The sequence below is a fragment of the Dermochelys coriacea genome, chromosome 1 (genome assembly GCF_009764565.3).
Source record: "Dermochelys coriacea isolate rDerCor1 chromosome 1, rDerCor1.pri.v4, whole genome shotgun sequence".
Classification (NCBI taxonomy): domain Eukaryota; kingdom Metazoa; phylum Chordata; order Testudines; family Dermochelyidae; genus Dermochelys; species Dermochelys coriacea.
Window position 1 is genome coordinate 61,413,950 of NC_050068.2, and position 21,833 is coordinate 61,435,782.

The 21,833-nt window shown below is 41.8% G+C and overlaps 1 protein-coding gene across 3 annotated transcripts in view; it reads left to right on the plus strand.

The window, feature by feature from the left end:
- Window positions 1-21,833, plus strand: part of ENOX1 (ecto-NOX disulfide-thiol exchanger 1) — a 504,797-nt gene that overhangs the window by 357,200 nt on the left and 125,764 nt on the right. For all 3 annotated transcript variants that reach the window (XM_038386734.2, XM_038386735.2, XM_043504538.1), the window contains one exon: window positions 4,557-4,790. In XM_038386734.2, the coding sequence (XP_038242662.1) occupies window positions 4,557-4,790 (234 nt within the window). The remainder of the gene's footprint in view (window positions 1-4,556; window positions 4,791-21,833) is intronic.

Genomic DNA, 21,833 nt, shown 5'->3' on the forward strand with positions numbered 1-21,833 from the left:
TAGATGTGTAACATGGAAAGGCTGGTTTTTATTTTTACAGCATAGTAATTGATTTTTCCTGGTGCTGCTCTTTTAAAGTTAGGCTCCTGGCAAGTGACCAAAATCTCTTCCTCTGTCTGTGTGTAAGAAACAGAGATTTAAAATGACACATCCTGCATGCAGTTAATGCTAGCTGCTGTTCCAAGCACCAAGGTGGGAAGAGGTTGTGTGAGTGAAATTCATTGCCCTTCCAGGAGGAGGTCTGAAAAGGGTGTGGGGGGTGCTATTATCTGTTCAAATACCTTTGAACACTGTTAAGGACATAAAATAATGGAAGACAGCAGGCGTTCAGACTTCTCTACAACTCACCGCTGCCACGCTGACTGCTTTGCCAGGGGCTCTGTAAACAAAGCAGAATCTGACAGACACACACACATACCACCCAGTGTATGGTCATGCCAGCCACACACCTATCTGAGGTTTTTATGTCAATCCAGGTAGTGTTGAGGTCATTGTACTGTCCCAGTAGTCCATTTAAGGACTGCTGAAGTGCCTAGATTGACTGTGCCTAAGGAGGGTTGCTGTGACATTTGGAAACAGTGGACTAGTTTTGACATTATGACATGGATGCTCACAAAAACCCTTTGGCTGGTTGCCCAGTGGCAGCCAGAGCAGCCGAACAGTAAATCTGATTTTCAGTCATTCATGGATGCACTCAAAACTGGCTGCCCTAAAGAGGTCTTTTGAAAATTCTCTTGTGAAGGACACCAAATATAGGATCGAAACACAGATATTCCCTGTGCTGTGCTCAAACTGCACCTTCTTCTCTACACCATTCTCTCTATCTGTTCCCAAAAGATAGGGCTGCTCTGATAAAATTCAGCTTCCCTATTGCACACTCCGCGTTTTCGTTGGATTAGGGTGCAACCATCTTTATACCCTCTCACTTTGCTCCTTTGTCATTGTGAGTGGGCAGAGTTTGGACATATGTAAGAATCTTACTTTCTGAAAGGCTCCAAGAGCAAGACTTACATATTTCAATACCCTATCTGCTCATAACAACAGAGGAGACAAGCAGAGCAGAGGGAGAGCATTCACAAGGTCATACAGAGTGCAAAACACAACACAGCTGGGAGATCTAATTTTAGGCTCATGGCCCTGGGCACTTTGGCAGTGTCCCTCAAACATGACTGATAAGGTTCTTTGGGTTTACAAAATTAGTTAGTTGATAAATACATGTTGGGAGTCAATTGATTTGTCTGACATTTGTCACGGTTACAGAGCTAGCTGCACCGCAGACCTCTTCTCTTGCCTCTCTGAGTGCACCCCCCCGCTGGTAGGAGGCCTCACACCTTTACCTCCCTGGAGTAAAATCACACCATTCTCCCACTCGCAGACCAGATCCTTGGTTACAGCACCCTGGGAATCCTTCCCCCAACAGATCTGAGTGGGTTTGAGTACCTGTGGTTCTTCCTTTCTATATCTTGTGGCCAGTGGAGAATACAGTGACACCAAATGGTTTTCTTACACTAAAGTATTATTTAATCTTAACAGTGAGAAAATGGCAAAGTATAAGAGAAGAGTTTAAAACAGTAACAATCTGTACACGTTTCTTTCCTAAAGGCTTAGGCAGGCCGATTTTACTGCAGTCTCCTAACTTCTGGGCTCTGGGTGTCAGTTTGTTCTCCAACAGTCTCTCTCTTCCCTGTCCTTGTGGGCTGTTCTTTGTCCCAGTTTTCCTGTGCTTGAAAGCTGGAACCCCTCTCCCCTTTGCCAAGCTAGACTGTTGAGCTCAACAGGGTGTTAGAGGAAAAACTTCAAAGCAAATATCACCTTCGTTGTCTCTTATATATCTGAAGCCATTGTCCCCTTTTCTGCATATGTGCAGTCCACCTCTGTTTTAACTACCCCTTTTTGTCTATACAGTGACCCCCTAACAACAATCAGATAGAACATATTATAGTCCTAAGTTAGACGTGCACTCACTGTGTCACAGCATTCACCCCTCTCTGTTCAAAGCCCAGGTTTGCCCTTCCCCTTGCAAAGCCCAAAGGCTGTGTTGGAACCCTGTGGTATCTAGGAGGGACAGGACCAAACCTGCTTGAGGCATAAGCAGGCAGTGGCTGCTGTTCAAGTTTATGGGAAGAAAAACAGCTTCTGCCTTTTCATGCGCTCTACACAGGAGTCCCCAGTCATTGGGTCTTCATAAATGCATCAATACAGATGAATAGAGTGACTTACTTTAGGGACAGGCTAACCAGAGCCAGCGTGGAGCTCAGCTACCCAGCGTGCAAAGGATCCAGAGGCCCCTATTGGGCTGTTCCCCTCATATCCCCATGAGCAGAGCTATTGCAATGGTTGGCCTAGTGGGATTTGTGCCATCCTTCTGTAAAGTACGAATTCTACCTATTTTTCAGTGTCTCCTGTGGTTGTATGCACTGTTTACAGCTTTCTGCACTCTCTAAAATTACCCTCTGCACTGGTTAAGAACTAGGAGGATTATTTTAAAATTTTCTTTTAGTTGGTAATGTACAACTTGAGAAAGGATTGTGATGCTTTATGGGGTATCCAGGGCTTTGAGTCATCTTGTTACTTCCTTCCTTTTGCCAGAGGGAGTCTTGCCTGTGGTGCCTGGGTGTTCACTCCATAACACCACCTGCTTTTCAGCCTCTCAAGCATTCCTCTCAGGGCTATACTAGACCTGAGAAGAGTTCAGCCCAGTTCATGAGTCCCCTTGTGATATCCAGCCCCTGCCATTGGCTGCTCAAGGAAATCCCAGATCCTCTGCCACCCCAAGAGCAGTGTGGCCCAGTTTACCAGTTTTACCCTAAATTACCACATCTGTAGAATGCACAACACTTTTGAGCACTTATAATAAAATTAAAGAAGTTTTATTTAAGAAAGAATACAGGTTCCACTAGAAACAAGAGAGTGTGATGGAAACAATACAAAACAAAATCATAAAATGTGAATTGGGCCTACCCTTATTAATAGTTACCTTGGTATCTAATACAGTAGATTTTTCTCCCTGAAGTTCAGTCTGTTGCAGAGCTGGTTGGCTTCACAGGAACCGTGGTCCAATCTTTCATGAAACAGCCCTGTTCAATAAGATGTCTCTGCACACTCCCCATGTTGGGATGGGATATACCAAAATAGGCTTTTGTCTTTATTCACAGATAGGGTGATACCCTGTATATTGCAATATTCCTTTTTACCTGCAAGTTGTTTTTGATGGTTTTCCATTGACTTTTCTGAGATGGGGCGAGGGTAGACACTTGAACAATACATTACATAATTAGCCAGCCAAGGAGAGTTGACAACTCCCCAGCCACCTTGAATGGGCCATAACCAGGACATAAGCTCCCCTGCTGACTCACTTTCACTCAAAGACCATAAGGGCAAAATTTTTAGTCCAGTCATATTATTCCATAAATATTACCCTTACACACATCTCTCACAATGATCACAAATATTGATAAGTTACAAGCTTTCAAGAGAGACCTCCTATGCAATCCTTCATATATAGATACCATGAAAGTGATGTGTTAGGGGTAGTGAGTTTGTCAGGTCTGAGACAGGAGCTGCTTTATAAAGAACAGTGAACCCTTTGCCCATTGTCACCAATAGGCATCTGTACAGTATCCCAAGGATTCTTAGCAAAATAGGACCTATCCTAACAGCTCAGCTTGTGCTGTTGTGCAGTATTGTCCCAGCGGATTAACTTTCTTCATTTAGCACCCAGAGGTTCCAATGAAAATCATTGTGCATGGCTACTATATTAAAGAGCTTACAATCTGTTAGTTTTAGCAGGTGCAGCATTGACCCATCTATGATTACATAAGACGTTACTGAAGGGACATAACAAGCACCTTTTATACATTGTCTACAACAAGATTGCTTCTTCTGATAAATCAGTGTACTCTATTACAATCATTTTCACACAGAATATTGAGTATAAATGCAGTTCTTAGATTGGATTTGATCTATTTATATCTGCACCCATGCTGTTAACATATTGTGTTTGTGACTATGAAAGGTCAAACCTGAGGTCCAGCTTCAATGCAAAGTGTGATGCATTATCCCTGGGGCTGGAAAATTTCTATAACATGATTTGCTCATTTATCTCTGGCAGGGATTTTCAAGGATTTCAATCTTTTGTCCAAATCTTCTGAACCAGAACTAAGCCTGATCCAAACACTCCCAGGGTTAGGTGGGGTTCAAAATCCAAACCCAGTCTAGCTGCGCAGTTTTGCAAACGACCTCTTTGCTTATAAAGGTTTGGAACCTCAAACTGGAACACTCCAAAGTTTGAGGGGGTTCTAAACCTGGATCCAAATTTTGCTGGGTGAGTCTATCCCATCAGCTCAGCTACTGTGGTGATGAATGCTTTAGAAATATAGAAGGCTGGACATGTAGGTGGATGTATATGTAAATGACAATGAAAAGTTTGATATGAGATGGGAGTTAGAAGATCAAGATGGCTAGGGAAAAGCAAATGAACTTTTGATTTTTTTTTCCTCACTGCCTAAAAAGTATAATTAAATAAAAACTGCAACAGTTCTGCTTGTTGCTTTCAGGTTACCGCATGAGATTAGGATCTAGCACAGACAAAAAGGATTCAGGTCGCCTTCATGTTGATTTTGCTCAGGCAAGAGATGACTTTTATGAATGGGAATGCAAACAAAGAATGCTGGCCAGAGAAGAACGCCATAGGCGCAAAATGGAAGAAGACAGACTACGACCTCCCTCTCCTCCAGCAATAATGCATTATTCTGAACACGAAGCTACTTTGCTGGCTGAAAAATTGAAAGGTAATGGACTTTTTTCTCCTCTTTATTATATTCTAAGAGCAGAAGCCACCCAGATGCAAGAACACTGATAAATCCAATCCCATCATAATAGTGCTGCTGATTTCTCTCTCATATGCTCTTTTATTTGCCCTCTTCCTTCATCCCTCTGCTGCTGGTCTGCTAATGTTGCCACCATTATAATATGCACATACCTTTCAGTGGGTGTCCCTCTGGCATTTTTATTTTAACAATTTAATTTAAAAAATTCAGAAGTCTTTTGAATGTTTTTTTTTCCTGCTTTTTTACATCAAGGTATATAGCACATGAGCAGGGAATCCAACCTAAACACGAGATCCACATTGAATAAGGGGAGTCTGTAATGTGACATAATTATCCATCTTGGAGGAGACACTCTTAATGTCAAAATATCTTACATACATTGTTCACATGTAGGGACCAACTCTACGGCCCTTACTCATGTTGAGTAGTACTGGGCTTACAATTGAACTACTGAACTACTTACCTGAGTATATTGGCCAGTGTAAGTTCTTAGATTGCTCTCATCACTGAGTGCCTGTCAGTAGTTAATTAAGTGCTGTGACTAATATCGGTCACATGTAGTTCATTCTTACATCTTCTCCCCAGGGGAAGAATAGTGTGTGCTGGATAGTTGATGGGTTTTTATTTTTGTAGGGTTTTTTGTTTGTTTGTGTGTATATATACACACACACACACACACACACACACACACACACACATGTGCTGAATAAGTACTAGTCAAGGTCAGACTTGAAGATTTGGACCCATAATAATTAGCTAATATGTGAATCATCGTAACGATATAAACATTTAAAAGCAAATGGCTCCTCTCGGTTTCTTTTCCATTAGGCTTCTAGCAACTGTGCTTGACGTCCTTTCCCCAGAGCAGAGGCCAAAAATGTTACCTCTGCAGTATGCCAGCTCACAAGAAAATATAATTCTTGCCACTGTCTTCTTCCCTTGTAACTATCCAGATTAGACTTGGAGACTGTCCAGTTTGGCCAATGTACATGGCAGAGGGGCATTGCTGGCACATGATGGCATATATCATATTGGTAGATGCGCAGGTGAAGGAGCCTCTGATAGTGTGGCTTAGGCCCTATGATGGTATCCCCTGAATAGATATGTGGACAGAGTTGGCAACGGGACAAAGCCCGTTGATATATGCCATCATGTGCCAACAATGCCCCTTTGCCATGTACATTGGCCAAACTGGACAGTCTCTACGTAAAAGAATGAATGGACACAATTATAACATTCAAAAACCAGTTGGAGAACACTTCAATCTCTCTGGTCACTCGATCACAGACCTAAGAGTGGCTATCCTTCAACAAAAAAGCTTCAAAAACAGACTCCAACGAGAGACTGCTGAATTGGAATTAATTTGCAAACTGGATACAATTAACTTAGGCTTGAATAGAGACTGGGAATGGATGAGTCATTACACAAAGTAAAACTATTTCCCCATGGTATTTCTCCCTTCCACCCCACCCCCCACTGTTCCTCTGATATTTTTGTTAACTGCTGGAATTAGCCTACCTTGCTTGTCACCATGAAAGGTTTTCCTCCTTCCCCCCCCACCCCGCTGCTGGTAATGGCTTATCTTAAGTGATCACTCTCCTTACAGTGTGTATGATAAACCCATTGTTTCATGTTCTCTCTCTCTCTCTGTGTGTGTGTGTGTGTGTGTGTGTGTGTGTGTGTGTGTGTGTGTGTGTAAATCTCTCCTCTGTTTTTTCCACCAAATGCATCCGATGAAGTGAGCTGTAGCTCACGAAAGCTTATGCTCTAATAAATTTGTTAGTCTCAAAGTGCCACAAGTACTCCTTTTCTTTTCACAAAGCACTGTATCACAGGTGGATCATGGATAGAAATCTAATTCATGTCTGGAATTAAATGCAGATAACTAGGAAATCAGAATGGTAGGCGGCATGATTAAAAATCACATACAAAAAAAAAGTCAGGCAATGTAAATGGTAAGGTTCCAACAGCATTGTTAAGCATGACAACCTGTTGGCTAGATGGTGTGTGGCCTGCACAAGTGTGGGTGGGGGAAGAGGAGAGCTCACAAGCCTCTCCTCCTTCCATGTCCCTGCAGGTGCTCTCCTCTGCTGAACAAGTAGTGAACTGCACCACCTGAAATAAACAGAGTTGGGTTTCATCATTATACTGAAGGTATTGATGTCCATGCTCGCTACTAATCCTTCCCAAGGACTCAGACACCGTACACAAGATGGCAGAGGAATGGAATGCTGTGGTACCCCACATAGATTCATAGATACTAAGGTCAGAAGGGACCATTCTGATCATCTAGTCCGACCTCCTGCACAGCGCAGGCCACAGAATCTCACCCACCCACTCGTACGAAAAACCTCACCTATGTCTGAGCTCTTGAAGTCCTCAAATCATGGTTTAAAGACTTCACAGAGCAGAGAAGCCTCCCTCAAGTGACCTGTGCCCCATGCTACAGAGGAAGGCGAAAAACCTCCAGGGCCTCTCCAATCTGCCCTAGAGGAAAATTCCTTCCCAACCCCAAATATGGCAATCAGCTAAACCCTGAGCATATGGGCAAGATTCACCAGCCTGATACTACAGAAAATTCTTTCCTAGGTAACTCAGATCCCATCCATCTAATATCCCATCTCAGGGGATTAGTCCTATTTACCCTGAATATTTAAAGATCAATTACTTACCAAAATCACATTATCCCATCATACCATCTCCTCCATAAACTTATCGAGTAGAATCTTAAAACCAGATAGATCTTTTGCCCCCCACTGCTTCCCTCGGAAGGCTATTCCAAAACTTCACTCCTCTGATGGTTAGAAACTTTCGTCTAATTTCAAGTCTAAACTTCCTGGTGGCCAGTTTATACCCATTTGTTCTTGTGTCCACATTGGTGCTGAGCTGAAATAATTCCTCTCTCTCTCCTGTATTTATCCCTCTGATATATTTAGAGAGAGCAATCATATCTCCCCTCAACCTTCTTTTAGTTAGGCTAAACAAGCCAAGCTCCTTAAGTCTCCTTTCATAAGACAAGTTTTCCATTCCTCGGATCATCCTACTAGCCCTTCTCTGTACCTGCTCCAGTTTGAATTCATCCTTTTTAAACATGGGAGACCAGAACTGCACACAGTATTCTAGGTGAGGTCTCACCAGTGCCTTGTATAACGGTACTAAAACCTCCTTATCCCTACTGGAAATGCCTCTCCTGATGCATCCCAAAACCGCATTAGCTTTTTTCACAGCCATATCACATTGGCAGCTCATAGTCATCCTATGATCAACCAATACTCCAAGGTCCTTCTCCTCTTCCGTTACTTCTAATTGATGCGTCCCCAACTTATAACTAAAATTCTTGTTATTAATCCCTAAATGCATAACCTTACACTTCTCACTATTAAATTTCATCCTATTACTGTTACTCCAGTTTACAAGGTCATCCAGATCCTCCTGTATAATATCCTGATCCTTCTCTGAATTGGCAATACCTCCCAGCTTTGTATCATCTGCAAACTTTATAAGCACACTCCCACTTTTTGTGCCAAGGTCAGTAATAAAAAGATTAAATAAGATTGGTCCCAAAACCGATCCCTGAGGAACTCCACTGGTAACCTCCCTCCAACCTGACAGTTCGCCTTTCAGTAGGACCCGTTGCAGTCTCCCCTTTAACCAATTCCTTTTCCACCTTTTGATGTTCATATTGATCCCCATCTTCTCCAATTTAACTAATAATTCCCCATGTGGCACGGTATCAAATGCCTTACTGAAATCTAGGTAAATTAGATCCACTGCATTTCCTTTATCTAAAAAATCTGTTACTTTTTCAAAGAAGGAGATCAGGTTGGTTTGGCACGATCTACCTTTTGTAAAACCATGTTGTATTTTGTCCCATTTACCATTGACTTCAATGTCCTTAACTAATTTCTCCTTCAAAATTTTTTTTGCATTGCATAAAATTTTTTTTGCATCGCATAAGATATTGCATACTACAGATGTCAAACTGGCCTGTAGTTACCCAGATCACTTTTTTTTCCTTTCTTAAAAATAGGAACTATATTAGCAATTCTCCAATCATTCAGTACAACTCCTGAGTTTACAGATTCATTAAAAATTCTTGCTAATGGGCTAGCAATTTCAGGTGCCAATTCCTTTTATATTCTTGGATGAAGATTATCAGGGCCCCCCGATTTAGTCCCATTAAGCAGTTTCAGATTTGCTTCTACCTCAGATATGGTAATATCTACCTCCATATCCTCATTCCCATTTGTCATGCTACCATTATCCCTAACATCCTCTTTGGCCTTATTAAAGGCTGAGGCAAAGTATTTATTTAGATATTGGGCCATGCCTAGATTATCTTTAACCTCCACTCCATCCTCAGTGTTTAGCGGCCCCACTTCTTTCTTAGTTTTCTTCTTATATATATGGCTATAGAACTTTTTACTATTGGTTTTAATTCCCTTTGCAAGGTCCAACTCTACTCGACTTTTAGCCTGTCTCACTTTATCCCTACATGTTCTGACCTCAATAAGGTAGCTTTCCTTGCTGATCCCTCCCATCTTCCACTCCCTGTATGCTTTCTGCTTCTTCTTAATCACCTCTCTAAGATGCTTGCTCATCCAACTTGGTCTACAACTCCTTCCTATGAATTTTTTCCCCTTTCTTGGGATACAGGCTGCCGATAGCTTCTGCAGCTTTGATTTAAAGTAATCCCAGGCCTCCTCTACCTTTAGATCCATAAGGTCTTCAGTCCAATCCACTTCCCTAACTAATTTCCTTAATTTTTGAAAGTCATCCCTTTTGAAGTCAAAAGCTCTAGTTGCAGATTTATTTTTGTTAATCCTTCCATTTAGTTTGAACTGAATTAGCTCATGATCACTTGAGCCAAGATTGTCCCCTACAACCATTTCTTCTATGAGGTCCTCCCTACTCACCAAAACCAAATCTAAAATGGCATCCCCTCTAGTCAGTTCAGCAACTACTTGATGAAGGAATCCATCAGCTATCGTCTCTAGGAAAATCTGAGCCCTATTATTATTACTAGCACTGGTCCTCCAGTCTATATCTGGGAAGTTAAAGTCTCCCATGATCGTGCAGTTTCCATTAGTATTTACTTTATTAAAAACATTAAAAAGGGCTCTATCCATATCCAAATTAGATCCCGGAGGTCTATAGCACACCCCAAGCACCATCGTAGGAGAGGCTTTACTAGTTATCTTCCCCAATGTAATTTTTGCCCAGATGGACTCTGTCTTATCCATTGCATCGCTTCTTCTTTCTTTACATTCTACCTCATCATTGATATACAATGCTACTCCATCACCTTTACCTTTGTTTCTGTCTTTCCTAAAGAGTACATACCCTTCAATACCTGTAGTCCAGTCATGACTACTATTCCACCATGTTTCTGTTTTCCCTAGAATATCTGGTTTCACTTCCTGCACCAGTAGCTCTAGTTCCTCCATTTTGTTACCTAGGCTCCTCGCATTGGTGTACAAACATCTTAATTTTTGCTGTTTGGCCGCGCTCACATTTTGTACCCTATTAAGCACAGTCATTCTGCAGCCAGTATAACCTATTAGACTAGTATCCACACCGCCCTCGCTCCTTATATACATTCTCCTACCCACGGCTGTATCCTTTCTTACTTCGTCTTCTTCCCTCTCAATGCTAAAATCTGGCGTGGAGATTACCTGGACATCTCCCAACCATCTCCCCCTAATTCCTAGTTTCAAGCTCTCTTTATCAGTTGTGCCAGCCTTGATCCTAGAAGTCTATTTCCTTCCATACTCAAATGAAGTCCATCCCGAGAGAATTGTCCTCTGAATGTGAACGCCTCCCAGTGGCCATACATCCCAAAGCCCTCCTTATAGCACTACTGCCTAAGCCATCTGTTGACAGTCATAATCTTGTCACACCTTTGTTGCCCTTCTCTAGGAACAGGAAGGATCCCACTAAAGATCACCTGAGCCTCAATTTCCTTAAGCGTCTTCCCCAGCCTGGCATAGTCTCCCTTAATACTTTCCAGAGAGAATCTAGCCATATCATTTCTTCCCACATGAAGGATAACTAGGGGATTCTTTCCTGCTCCCTTTAGGATCCTTTTCAACCTCATGTCTACATCCCGTATCTTAGCACCAGGAAGACAGCACACCCTTCTATTCTCTGGATCAGCTCTAGTTACAGGCCTGTCTATTCTTCTCAATAAAGAGTCCCCGATCACATAGACTTGCCTTTTCCTGGTGACAGTGCTATTCTCCAGTCTCTCCCCTGTTCCCTCTGGCTGCAAGTTCTTTCCATTCCTATTTTCCCTTATAATCCTCTTCAACCCATCCTGTATCCTCCTGGGGCTTATATTTGGTGTAGTCTCCCTTGACTCTTCCCCTTTTCCTATAGGACTAGCCTCTATTCTCTTCTTCCTTACCCTTCCACCTTCAACAAGTACCTGCTGAGCCCCTTCTTCATTTTCCAACTCTGCAAACCTGTTCCTAAATTCTATTTCTCCTTCACTAGCCCGTCTTTTCCTCTGCCTGGTTCTTTTAGTCACATGCTTCCACTGACCACTTTCCTCACCCAGTCTCCCCTCAAAATTCCCCAGCCCTGCTTTCATCTGTGAGTCTGAGCTTTTCCCTTCAGATACCTCATATCTTTGCTCCATCATCTGCTCAAACCCCTTCCTAAACTCAACCAGACTTTCCATCTGCATCTCCAAACCTTGGATTTTTTCCTCCATCAGCTCTATCAGACAGCATTTCATGCAGCAAAAACTCTTACCAGGTCCCCCCTCCAGGATCATGTACATACCACAGCTTCCACATCCAGTCATCCTTAATGTGTCTTCCACTACAGGAGTCACTCCCACAGCTGCCTCCGTATCTGTCATCGCCTTCCCACCTAAATCCTGTTAATCTGGGAAACACAAGCCACACCAAAAAGACCACCCCCCCAGCAAAAGCAAACCCCAAACAAGCACCACAACTCAAACTCAAACTCAAACTCAAACTCAAACTCAAACTCAAACTCAAACTCAAACTCAAACTCAAACTCAAACTCAAACTCAAACTCAAACTCCCCTGTTTACAGCTCTGTTTGCTAGCTCCTGTGCTGCTGCAGCTCTCTGTGCCGCTGCCTGACTGGCTGGCTACCTTTATAGGACCTCTAGTCAGAAAAGCCCCGCCCCCAATTAGGGCTCAGCTTCTCTCCCAGCACAAAGCCCCTACAAGCCTACACACACACACACACACACACACACTAAAAATACAAAACCAAGTACAAATACCTTCTCTTCCAACAGAACTCCCACTCAAACTCCCCTGTTTACAGCTCTGAGAGAGAGCCCCTGGGACAAATACATTGGCTAGTAATACCCTGTGAGGAATGAAGCAACACAAGAGAAACATCATCTATCCCTGCTAGAGACCATGGAAGCACCACCAGAGCCTCACAATCTATGTATGGTATTGAAGGCAGCTGGCAGAACTAAAATCAGCCTGGATGCTTGAGCTTCATCCAGATCCAAGAGCTGAGCTAGACCAACATAACTACTGCAGTTACTGTACAGTATCCAGGCTGCAATCAAGGTTAACTGGGACCAAAGAAATCGTAGGCTCGGGACATTACCAAATTTGCTTTGTCACAATGGTCTTAACAATTTTTCCACCAAAAGGGAAGCTCAGAATGAGTCTGTTAGGGAAGATTGTCCTGCTTGAAAGATGGACTGTTGAGCAGAGATCTCACAATTGCTTTTGTAAGGACAGCTATTACCCTGCCCTCCCAAAGCAAGGCACTGACACCATCAATAATGAACCCAGTGCTTCTACACTAACCTTTATCACGCAAGGGTTATAACTGCTGCAGCAGCTCCAGAGCCTCACTGAACAATACTGGCTACAATTCAAGCAAAGAAGTGTAACATCTGCCCCCCACCCCTCAGATACCGCTCTGCAACCACCGAGGCAGACAGTTTGGTCTGGATCCAAGCATTTTTCTATCAAAGTACCCATGGAAATCCCTGACAAGAAAAATCTGACTTGATAACTAAGTGGAGACCACCCGGATTCACCAGGCCTTTCACAGACCAAGCTAGTTTTGCTGCTTAGGTATTTGTAGATTCTATGATGGAAATAACAAAAATCTTTGTCTTATGCACAACCACAGCATAAGACATCAATAAATCATTATACTCTGCCAGACTTGACATAAAAACTCTGCCTCCAGTATTCCAAACATCCTCCCACTTGTTTCACGAGTTGCAGTTTTTCTGGTATACCAGTGACCACTGAGGAAGAAGTCTGGTAAGAGGGTATAAAAGTTACTGAAGACAAAAGTTCTTTGTAAAATCCTGTCAGGCAAGGTGATAGAGTAGGCTGTTTGGCTAAATAGTATTCTGTCTCTGTGGCATCTTAAAGTACATTAGTTCCATTAGCCTCTGAACCTGGACGGTTAAACAGATCAGAAGGAGCAATGGTCAGTCTATGACAAGGGTGCCACTTCCACATACACATACATTCCAGTCTCAAAGCCCTGCTTGAACACAAGGTCCAGAAGTTGGGCAGATGCAAGAGTTATCAGAAATTAACTAGGATACTCTCCTGGTAAAGTGGATCTTAGTGGGATAGACCTTCATCCAGCAGTGGACTGGAAATGCATGATTAAAGAAAAACAAAGGGAATTCCCCTATGACATCTTGACCTAACCCAAAAGAATTATCTGCATTGACATCAATCAGCATCAGTGACTCTTTCACTACCAGGAGTCACAGTCAGCTCAATCAGAGACCATCATGGTTGGTGGAGCAATAGGGTTTTTTGTACAGATCCCCTCTTAATCCCAACCTGGAACTCGCATGCAAAAGAGATACAGTCAAGTGGAACTAGTTTTGGAATGACAGACCACTTATATTTGAGGCCAGATGCAAATATGATGGCAATGCTACTTCCTGATTCTCTTTTTTTTATGCTGAACTGAATACCCAGTTGGAGACAACTGTGCCAGCACAGGCTTTGTAGTATCATCCAAACAGGTTTCAGTCAGAGGCCTCATCCTTTATTCAGTAATGATTGTTTGGAACTTTGTTAGCCATATAGACAATGTATATGATCTTGGAGTATGGATCCCGATCATCTGATGCCCACATTCCTGAGAGAAAACTGCAGGCAAAACCAGTGGAACAAATTGCACATTTCAACCAATGCTCATTATGCTAAAACAGTGGCCAATGCCAGATGCTTCTGAGAAAAAGCATAAAACCTTATAATGCACATAATGGTATATTACTCTACCATGAGGGGATATTTCTTCCTGACCCCAGCTTGTGATCAGTTTATGCTCTGGAACATGAGAATTGATATCCCTTTTACTTCTTAACATAACTAGTGTAACTGAAAAATCCATTTTTCTCCTATAAAACAGCTTTCTGTTGCAATGCTGCTTGGCAGGCATGCAGGGTATTCAAAACATTTGTTTGCTACATTTTCAATAGAGGCCAGAATTGCCATTTAAGAGACCAGTATGTGAAAAGGTCTTCCAAGAAATGCTCAAGGTGCCCTTCAGAGTATGACTGAGAGGTTCTCTTTGAGTCCCTTGTTTTTGTTTATCAAGAAGAGAGAATTTGAGCTGTTTTCAAATACAACTACTAGTTTCACCAGCACTGTTTCACCACTTTAAGATTTAAACTACCTTCATTGAAAGATATGGCAATTCCGATGAAAGCTTGCCCTATCTTGCCCTAGTGCTATGATGAGATTTCAAAGACTGCTGCTGTAATCAATTCTTTTTTGCTTGTATGGGTCTTTGTTGAAAATCAGGGCCCCTCTGCCTTGGCGTAAGAAGTTCAAAACATCTGCAAACTTTGCCATTACCATTATGCACTCTTTCAAAGACAATATCCAGATTTGTAGTCTAGTCCTGTCACTACTAAGTTTTTTCCTCTGGTTTATCTGCTCCTATAGCATCTAAAACAGTAAACTGTTCCATGTTCAAAGATACGTGGTCGGATTGTTCTCCGCATTACCCTTCCCTTTATGTGACTCTAACAGTGCAAAAGGGCCATAAGATCAGTGTAATTTACTCCCACTTCAAAATCCCTTTACACTGCCACAGCAATGTTAAGAGGTGCTAGTGCAAATCAAATTCCAGCTTTTAGAGTTCAGGCATGGCTTGAGACAGGGTTGCTGAATCTACACTTTGGGTTTCTGTGCTTGCTCCTTCATGGCATCTACTAATGCCAGAGTGATGGACATATCCCACCTTGTGTCCTATTTTGAGGGGCAAAAGTGGCACTACTCTACTCAAACTGTGTCCACAGTTTATAATCCCAAGCTCCCATCATGTCACTAGAGTTATTGGGTGAGTCTACTAAACTGATAAGCAGTGAAGTAGTTAACAATCCTGACAATAAAAGTGACATCTTTAAGCTGTAGAGTTAGCCTATTTTGATGAAAAGGAGCAGGAACCCACATGGTTCCACAAAAGCAGGGGTATGAGAAGGCACATTGTCTGACCTTCATTTCCAGTCCTATATCAGTTCATGTTTGGAATTAGATCCCTTTGGAATAAACATAAGGGCTAAGAAAAATATTTTTAAATTTCAAGTTTAAATTATGCAGAAACTCATGCATCTACCAAGGGAGAGATCCAGTAAAGAGACCACTATGATCCAGCTCAATCAATCACTGTCTCTATTTGCATGGTAGGACAGACAGTGAATAACATTTTTCTTTTAGAGATCCTCAGAGCCCTGAAAATTCCACTCCCCAATTTCTTTTCCCGGCAAAACTCTTTCCTGTTGGCAATGAAGGCTGGGCATTTTTATTTCCGCAGTATGCCTGATGTTAACCAGCGCTTGCTTTGATCAGCAGGGATTTCAAAGAGTTTCCTCTCTCTAAGTGCCTATGTTGCCTTCAACACATCTGTCTATCTATCTGTCTGGTCAGCTTTCACCATGGCATCTAAGTGTGACATCTAGCATCTGACATGTTGCTAACATCATGTGGCTGGAGAACCTGGGTCTGAGCTCAGGGGTCAAATTTGCTGCCACAACACTAAGGTTGGTTGCTTACACTTTTCCTGCACTGCTCTACATTGATAGTGGCAGTATACAGAAATACTTCTTGCTCTGGTGACAAGTTCATTTGCATCCTTGTTTTTTTTTTAAACCATTGATCACAGCCTGAGCCAACATGGATAGAACCCATATATACCACAGTAACAGCCTTTGCTAAGACATTTACTATGTTGGCAATATCTGTCACAAAGAAACAAACTTTAATATGGCTGTCAGAATCCTGTGTAATGTATGTAGCCCTTTTCCCTGGGGCCAACACATGAGAAGATCTGAGATTTGAACAAGAGTGAAAGCGGTGGCAGAATTACTAGAATGAAATGAGTGTCAAAGTGCTGACATTGATAGACAAGAGGACGAAGAATGTATGCTTATCCATATATCCGAGGTATGATAAAATATCCAGACCGGAGATGGTTTGATGAAATTTTCAACCCCCTTTCTGAGACACACTCATGCATCCTCGGTAGCAGTCTATGTCTTTGTTGAAATGTGGTAACAAGTTGGCATATAGTTAAGGAAATCATGCATTTCTACACTGAAGTGTGACTGTAGATCAGAATCTATCATAAGAGGTATTTGGGATTGTGGTGGGCCTGGTAGCACACCACCCCCTTTGTGGCAGGGGTGGGATGGGGTGTCAGAACCTCACCACTCACAAGTTCACATGCCCGCCTCTCTGTGGGTGGCCGGTTGCGGCCTAATGGCCTCCCTCCACACAATCACCCCTTGGTCAGGGTAGTGCAGCCTAGCATCCGGAGTCCATGTAACTCGCCCCAGCATCAGGACAGTGTGGCCCAATGGCCAGGGTCCATATAACTAGCTCCTTGCATGGGAGCAATGCAGCCTAATGGCCAGAGTTCATACAATCCCCCTCACAAGCAGGGTAGTGCAGCTTAGCAGCCAGAGTCCATAGGATTCCCACAGTGCAGGGAGGGAAGGGTGGTAGGGGGATCCAGGCCCACTATCTCCACCGGGTCCTGGTAGTGGCAAGTTCCCCTTGCCACCAGCTTGGTGGGGATCCACCCGCAACACACCAAGCATCTGTGTGGCTCTAACACTGTTTGCCTCTAAAGTTCCCCTGGGTAACTTCCTACTATAAACACCGGGTTCTCCACTTCAGGCGGTCCTCCGGTCTGTTCCCCTCATGTGACGTACTCCATCTGGGTATCAGGGTGCACCCCGGCTTGGCTGGCCTCTGTATCCTGGTGTGCCGGCTATCCCTCTTCGGGAGCTGGCAGCATGCCTCCTTCCCCTCTGGCAGTCAGCCCAGACTGAGCAGCTCTCCAGGCTTTTATACCATGCTCCAGTTGGAGCATGCCCAGCAGAGCTTCCGGGGCATGGCTTCCTCTGCTAGGAAGGAAGGGTTAACCCCTGCGGTACCAGTGTGGGGACACTCTGCCCCGTCATAGGGATACACTACATATTTTAGCAAGAACAACAGAAAATTATGTCATCAGATAGTGTATTATGAAAATGGCTAGCATAACCACTTGTTTGTTGTACCTCTTTTCCCTGGTCTATATCTTTTAGATTTTGAGATCTCAGCACATTATAGGTGCTACTAGAAATAAATAATTAATAATCAATCCTCCCAATTACATGTATTGTTGCTGCATAAAAAGATATGATGATAGATATTTGGGACCAAATTTTCATGCATGCATATTACTCTTCATGCAATTTTGTGCCCACAACAATGAAGTCCCAGCTAAAGATAAGCTTAGTATGTTAACTTTCTTTCTTTTTTTGGATGCTGCTGTAACAGGCATATTGGAACGAATCATTTTAATCTGTATGCATATGACATTTAGGTTCCAAAGTGGAGCTTTGAACACCATGAGATTCCTAATTCAAGCTCATCTGTACTTAATAGTATCATCTTCACAAAACACTTATTGCAAATAGGCCATTTTAAAATACTGTGTCTGTCTTATTTGCTGCAGGTAGTCAAGCAGTCCAACTGTCTAATGAAGGCATCTCACCAAATCTCAATATCTGCTTTAAAATATTTTATAGAAAGGGAACATAAACATCTGTAAGACATGAACATTATTCTATTATTTACCTCCCTTTTAAATGTAGTGTCTTATTCTGAGCACAGCAAAGTAATCCACCTGCTTTTCCATTTAAAAAAAATATAATTTGCAAAATTGAGAAGCTGCATCTATGCCAGGTACTGTATTATCCCCCTGAAGAGAGAACAGATTGGAAATTTAAATAAATAGATAGCAGTTATAGTAGCATGAACTAACTGGGGATGCATCTTCTGCAAGATTCAGGTAACATCAAGCTTGTCGATCTCAGCCCTTGAACATAGTTAGAAGTATAAAAAAATATTTAATTGCTTGCAAAACAGGATATTTTACTGAGAAGAAATCCACTCTGGTTTTATTATAACTCCATACTTCAACCTAGACTTTTAAGCCTTGCAGAAGTGGTGAAGTTAGCCAAAGGGGAAACCTAATGAAGTTTAATGTAGTAGAGACCAAAATTAATGCATCAGAAAGGAAGTCGGTTCCGAGCTCCTTCTAATAAAACTGCAGAGTGCCTAATGTAGTGCTATTGAAATAATTGTGAGGCATTTTTGCATCCTATTCTTAATTATTATATTCCATACAAAGACAATAATAGGTTTCAGCATTTTTATATCAAATCTGTTCACTCACCATTCCTGTGTTTATTTCAGTGTTTTTCCCTTCCTTATTCCATATGCCATTGGCATCTGTTGTGAGACATATATCTGACTAGATTTAGGGGTGACCAGCAGGAGCTGTTGTGAGAGCAATGTTGCCTTTTGATACTGAAATTTAGGGTGCACTCAGCCTCTAATTCCCTGGATATTCAGTACGCCTAAAATAATTACATTTATTATTAAGTGTGTTCTGAGTGTGGTCGTGACTCACATAATCCATATTGCATCAATGGGAATTTTAAAATGTTAATATAACATAGCTGATTAAATGTACAGGACTGCCAAATTACTCAATTATAACTGACTAGGAAATTGCAGTTCATGGATCTAAAAGTTTGTAGTACGACTTTGAGAAATAGGGAGGAAACTCAATAATCTCATAATTACATTTTATTGGAAATAATAGCATCAGCAGAACAAGATAATGAATTTCTGTGTGTAACACAGAACACCCACCTATGGAAGGATCCTCTGTGATTTGAATTTGGAAGAGATTGATTAGACAGTTTGGAACGATTACATTTGGGATATCTTTTAGTAAGTATATTTTTAAATTTTTAGTTTCAGACACAATATGTTGTTATGTAAAAAGTTTCCTGGATATAATATATAGTTAAGATTATTCAAGAAAAGCTAAGATGGATGATTAGTCATTCTTTAAAGTAACCCTTTGGCACTGAGAATTGGGATTCCCTGACGCCAACTTATTATGCAATGCCATAGGGTTTAAAATGCTCTTAATTACAAAATGACCAGACAGATGTTTGAAGTATGACACAGTTATATACAGTATATGAGCAGAAAAAAACAAGATTTTAATAAACTTAAGACTTAGGTTTCTAGATCAGTGGCATACATTGTCTGCAGGAGAGGAGCTTAAGACAAGAGGAATATGGGGCATAAATCAGGCACCAAACGCAGTGTATGATGGGAAGTAAATTATTTCTGGTGCGTGGAGGTTGAGGATTGAGTCTGTTGATGAATAGGGTTATTAAACCTCTACCCTAGCCTGAGTCACCTGCATAAATCATTTATTTTGACTTTCTTTTACATGGGCTCAAACTATTACATTTTAGAAATATAAATTACAGGTAGATAAATGACCAAGATAACATAACACATCAATGGCAAACCAAGCCAATGAACAAGAAGCATACCTCCCTTCCCCCTGCGGACCATTTGGCATATTAAAGCAGGCCCCCAGTGCTGTCTAAATTATTGGCAGTGGCTTCGGCAGCCTCAGAGCAGCCCAGACTCTGGACAACAAGCTGGATCCCATAGCCCCTTTCCCGTGGGTGCAAGTCCAGTGGTGTGCTTGTTAGAGGTGCAGCAAAGATTCTCACCCTAGAATAGAGTACTATAAATAAGGAAATGACAGGAACACTAGAGTGTCTGAAAGCCTGTCTCCAGCATGATCAGAGTATCAGTCTGTCACCATAAAATGGGTAAGATTATAAGAACTATGGCCCAGATCCTGCAAGTGCTTATTCAAAGACTTAACTTTGCTGAGACGAGTACTCACGAAATTTCAGATTATACTGGGGCAAATTCTGCCCACAGCTACAACAGCGTAAACTGGAAAAACTCTATTCACTGAAAGTAGGATTTTTTTTTAATTTATGTCTCTGCAATGGTTCTTAGAGTACCCAGCACTGTGAGTCACCTTGTTATCCGCCTGCCTCCAGCGAGAGGGAGCCTTTCTTGTGGTAGCTGGATGTCAGCTCCCTGGCGCCACTAGACCTTCAGCCACTCAAACACTCTCCTCTAGACTTATGTCAGCCTTTCCTTCACCATGTACATTAATAATAGGTTCACTCTAGTCCCTGAATCCCTTAGAATCATTTCCCCTGTAATATCTAGCTCCTGACACTGGCCACTTACAGAAATTCGAGATCCTCTTCACCCAAAGGTGAAGCATACCCCAATTTACCAGTTTTACCTGAAACCACTGCTCCTGTAAACCATACAGCTCTTGTGAGCACTTACAATAAAACAAAAGAAAGTTTATTTAAGAAATAATGAAGATTTATCTAAACACAAGAAAGAGTGGTAGAAACAAGTGGTTCCAATACACAACAAAATCATAAAACATGAACCTGAGCCTACAGTTATCAACAATTATGTTTCCTAGTTAGTGAAGTAGACTGTTCCCCAAAGTTCAGTCTGTTGCAGAGGTGACTGTTTTTCAAGAGCCAGGATCCAAATATTTATGAAAGCACCCCGGGGGGTTTTCTCAGTGAATGGATCCAGAGTGCCTTTCCTTACATTCTGTTATATTGAAAACAGCCCTTTGTTTCTATTCACAGGCAGTACAAACCCCTTTGTTCTTATAGAGCTTCTCTTCTACCTTTAAGTGGTTTCGATTGTCCTTGTCTCTGATGGCTTTCCATTGACTGTTCTGGAATGTGTCAAGGGAGACAATTGACTTTTGCATTACCTCACCAACTGACTAATGAGGGGTGTCAACTCCCTCTTGCTTAAATAGTTAATCATCAAGGAACGTTCCGTCCTGATGACTAATTTCTATTCCAAGTCCATAAAGCATACTTTAATATGTTATTCTGTAAATATTGTCCATGTTTACAGCTCACAATGATTATGAGTCTTGACAAAGTTATGAGCTTTCTTAGATACATTACATGTTACTCTTATGGATAGATATCCTGTAAGACATGTTTAATGTAGTGAGTTTGTCAAGTCTGAGGAGAGAGCTGTTTGCGAAGAACAGGGGACCCACTGCCAATGGATGTCTGTATCACAGCTTCTCATATTCTATTTTGAGGCAACCCCAGCAGGAGCTGGTGAAAGTTTATGGGATGTTTAGAGCTGATCAAAAACAAGAAGAAAGATTTAAAAATGTTCATCAACAATTGTTTCTCATTTTTCATATAAATATTGCTTATGGAAATTTTCATTCAGCTCCGGGAATCATTTTCTTCTCTTTATTTTTCCTATCATCTCGCTTTTGAGGTAGGATGTAAGTGCCAACTATATTCACCTGACATAAAAAGAATTTTAAAATATCTTATCTCTGGAGACCTGAATGATTGTTTCCAGAAAAAGACACCTAAACATTTCTAGCAATTGACACCAGGCTAGCTGTCATCAGAAGATTGATAGTATTTAAAAGATACACATCACTACTTTCAATACAACTGAAAGCCCAGCAGACTGTGCATGAGTACCTTGTAGGTTTGTATAATTGATGTACTGTCATCAGAGGCATAATTTGTCTAAATGCACTTTAACTTTGGAGACTGCATTT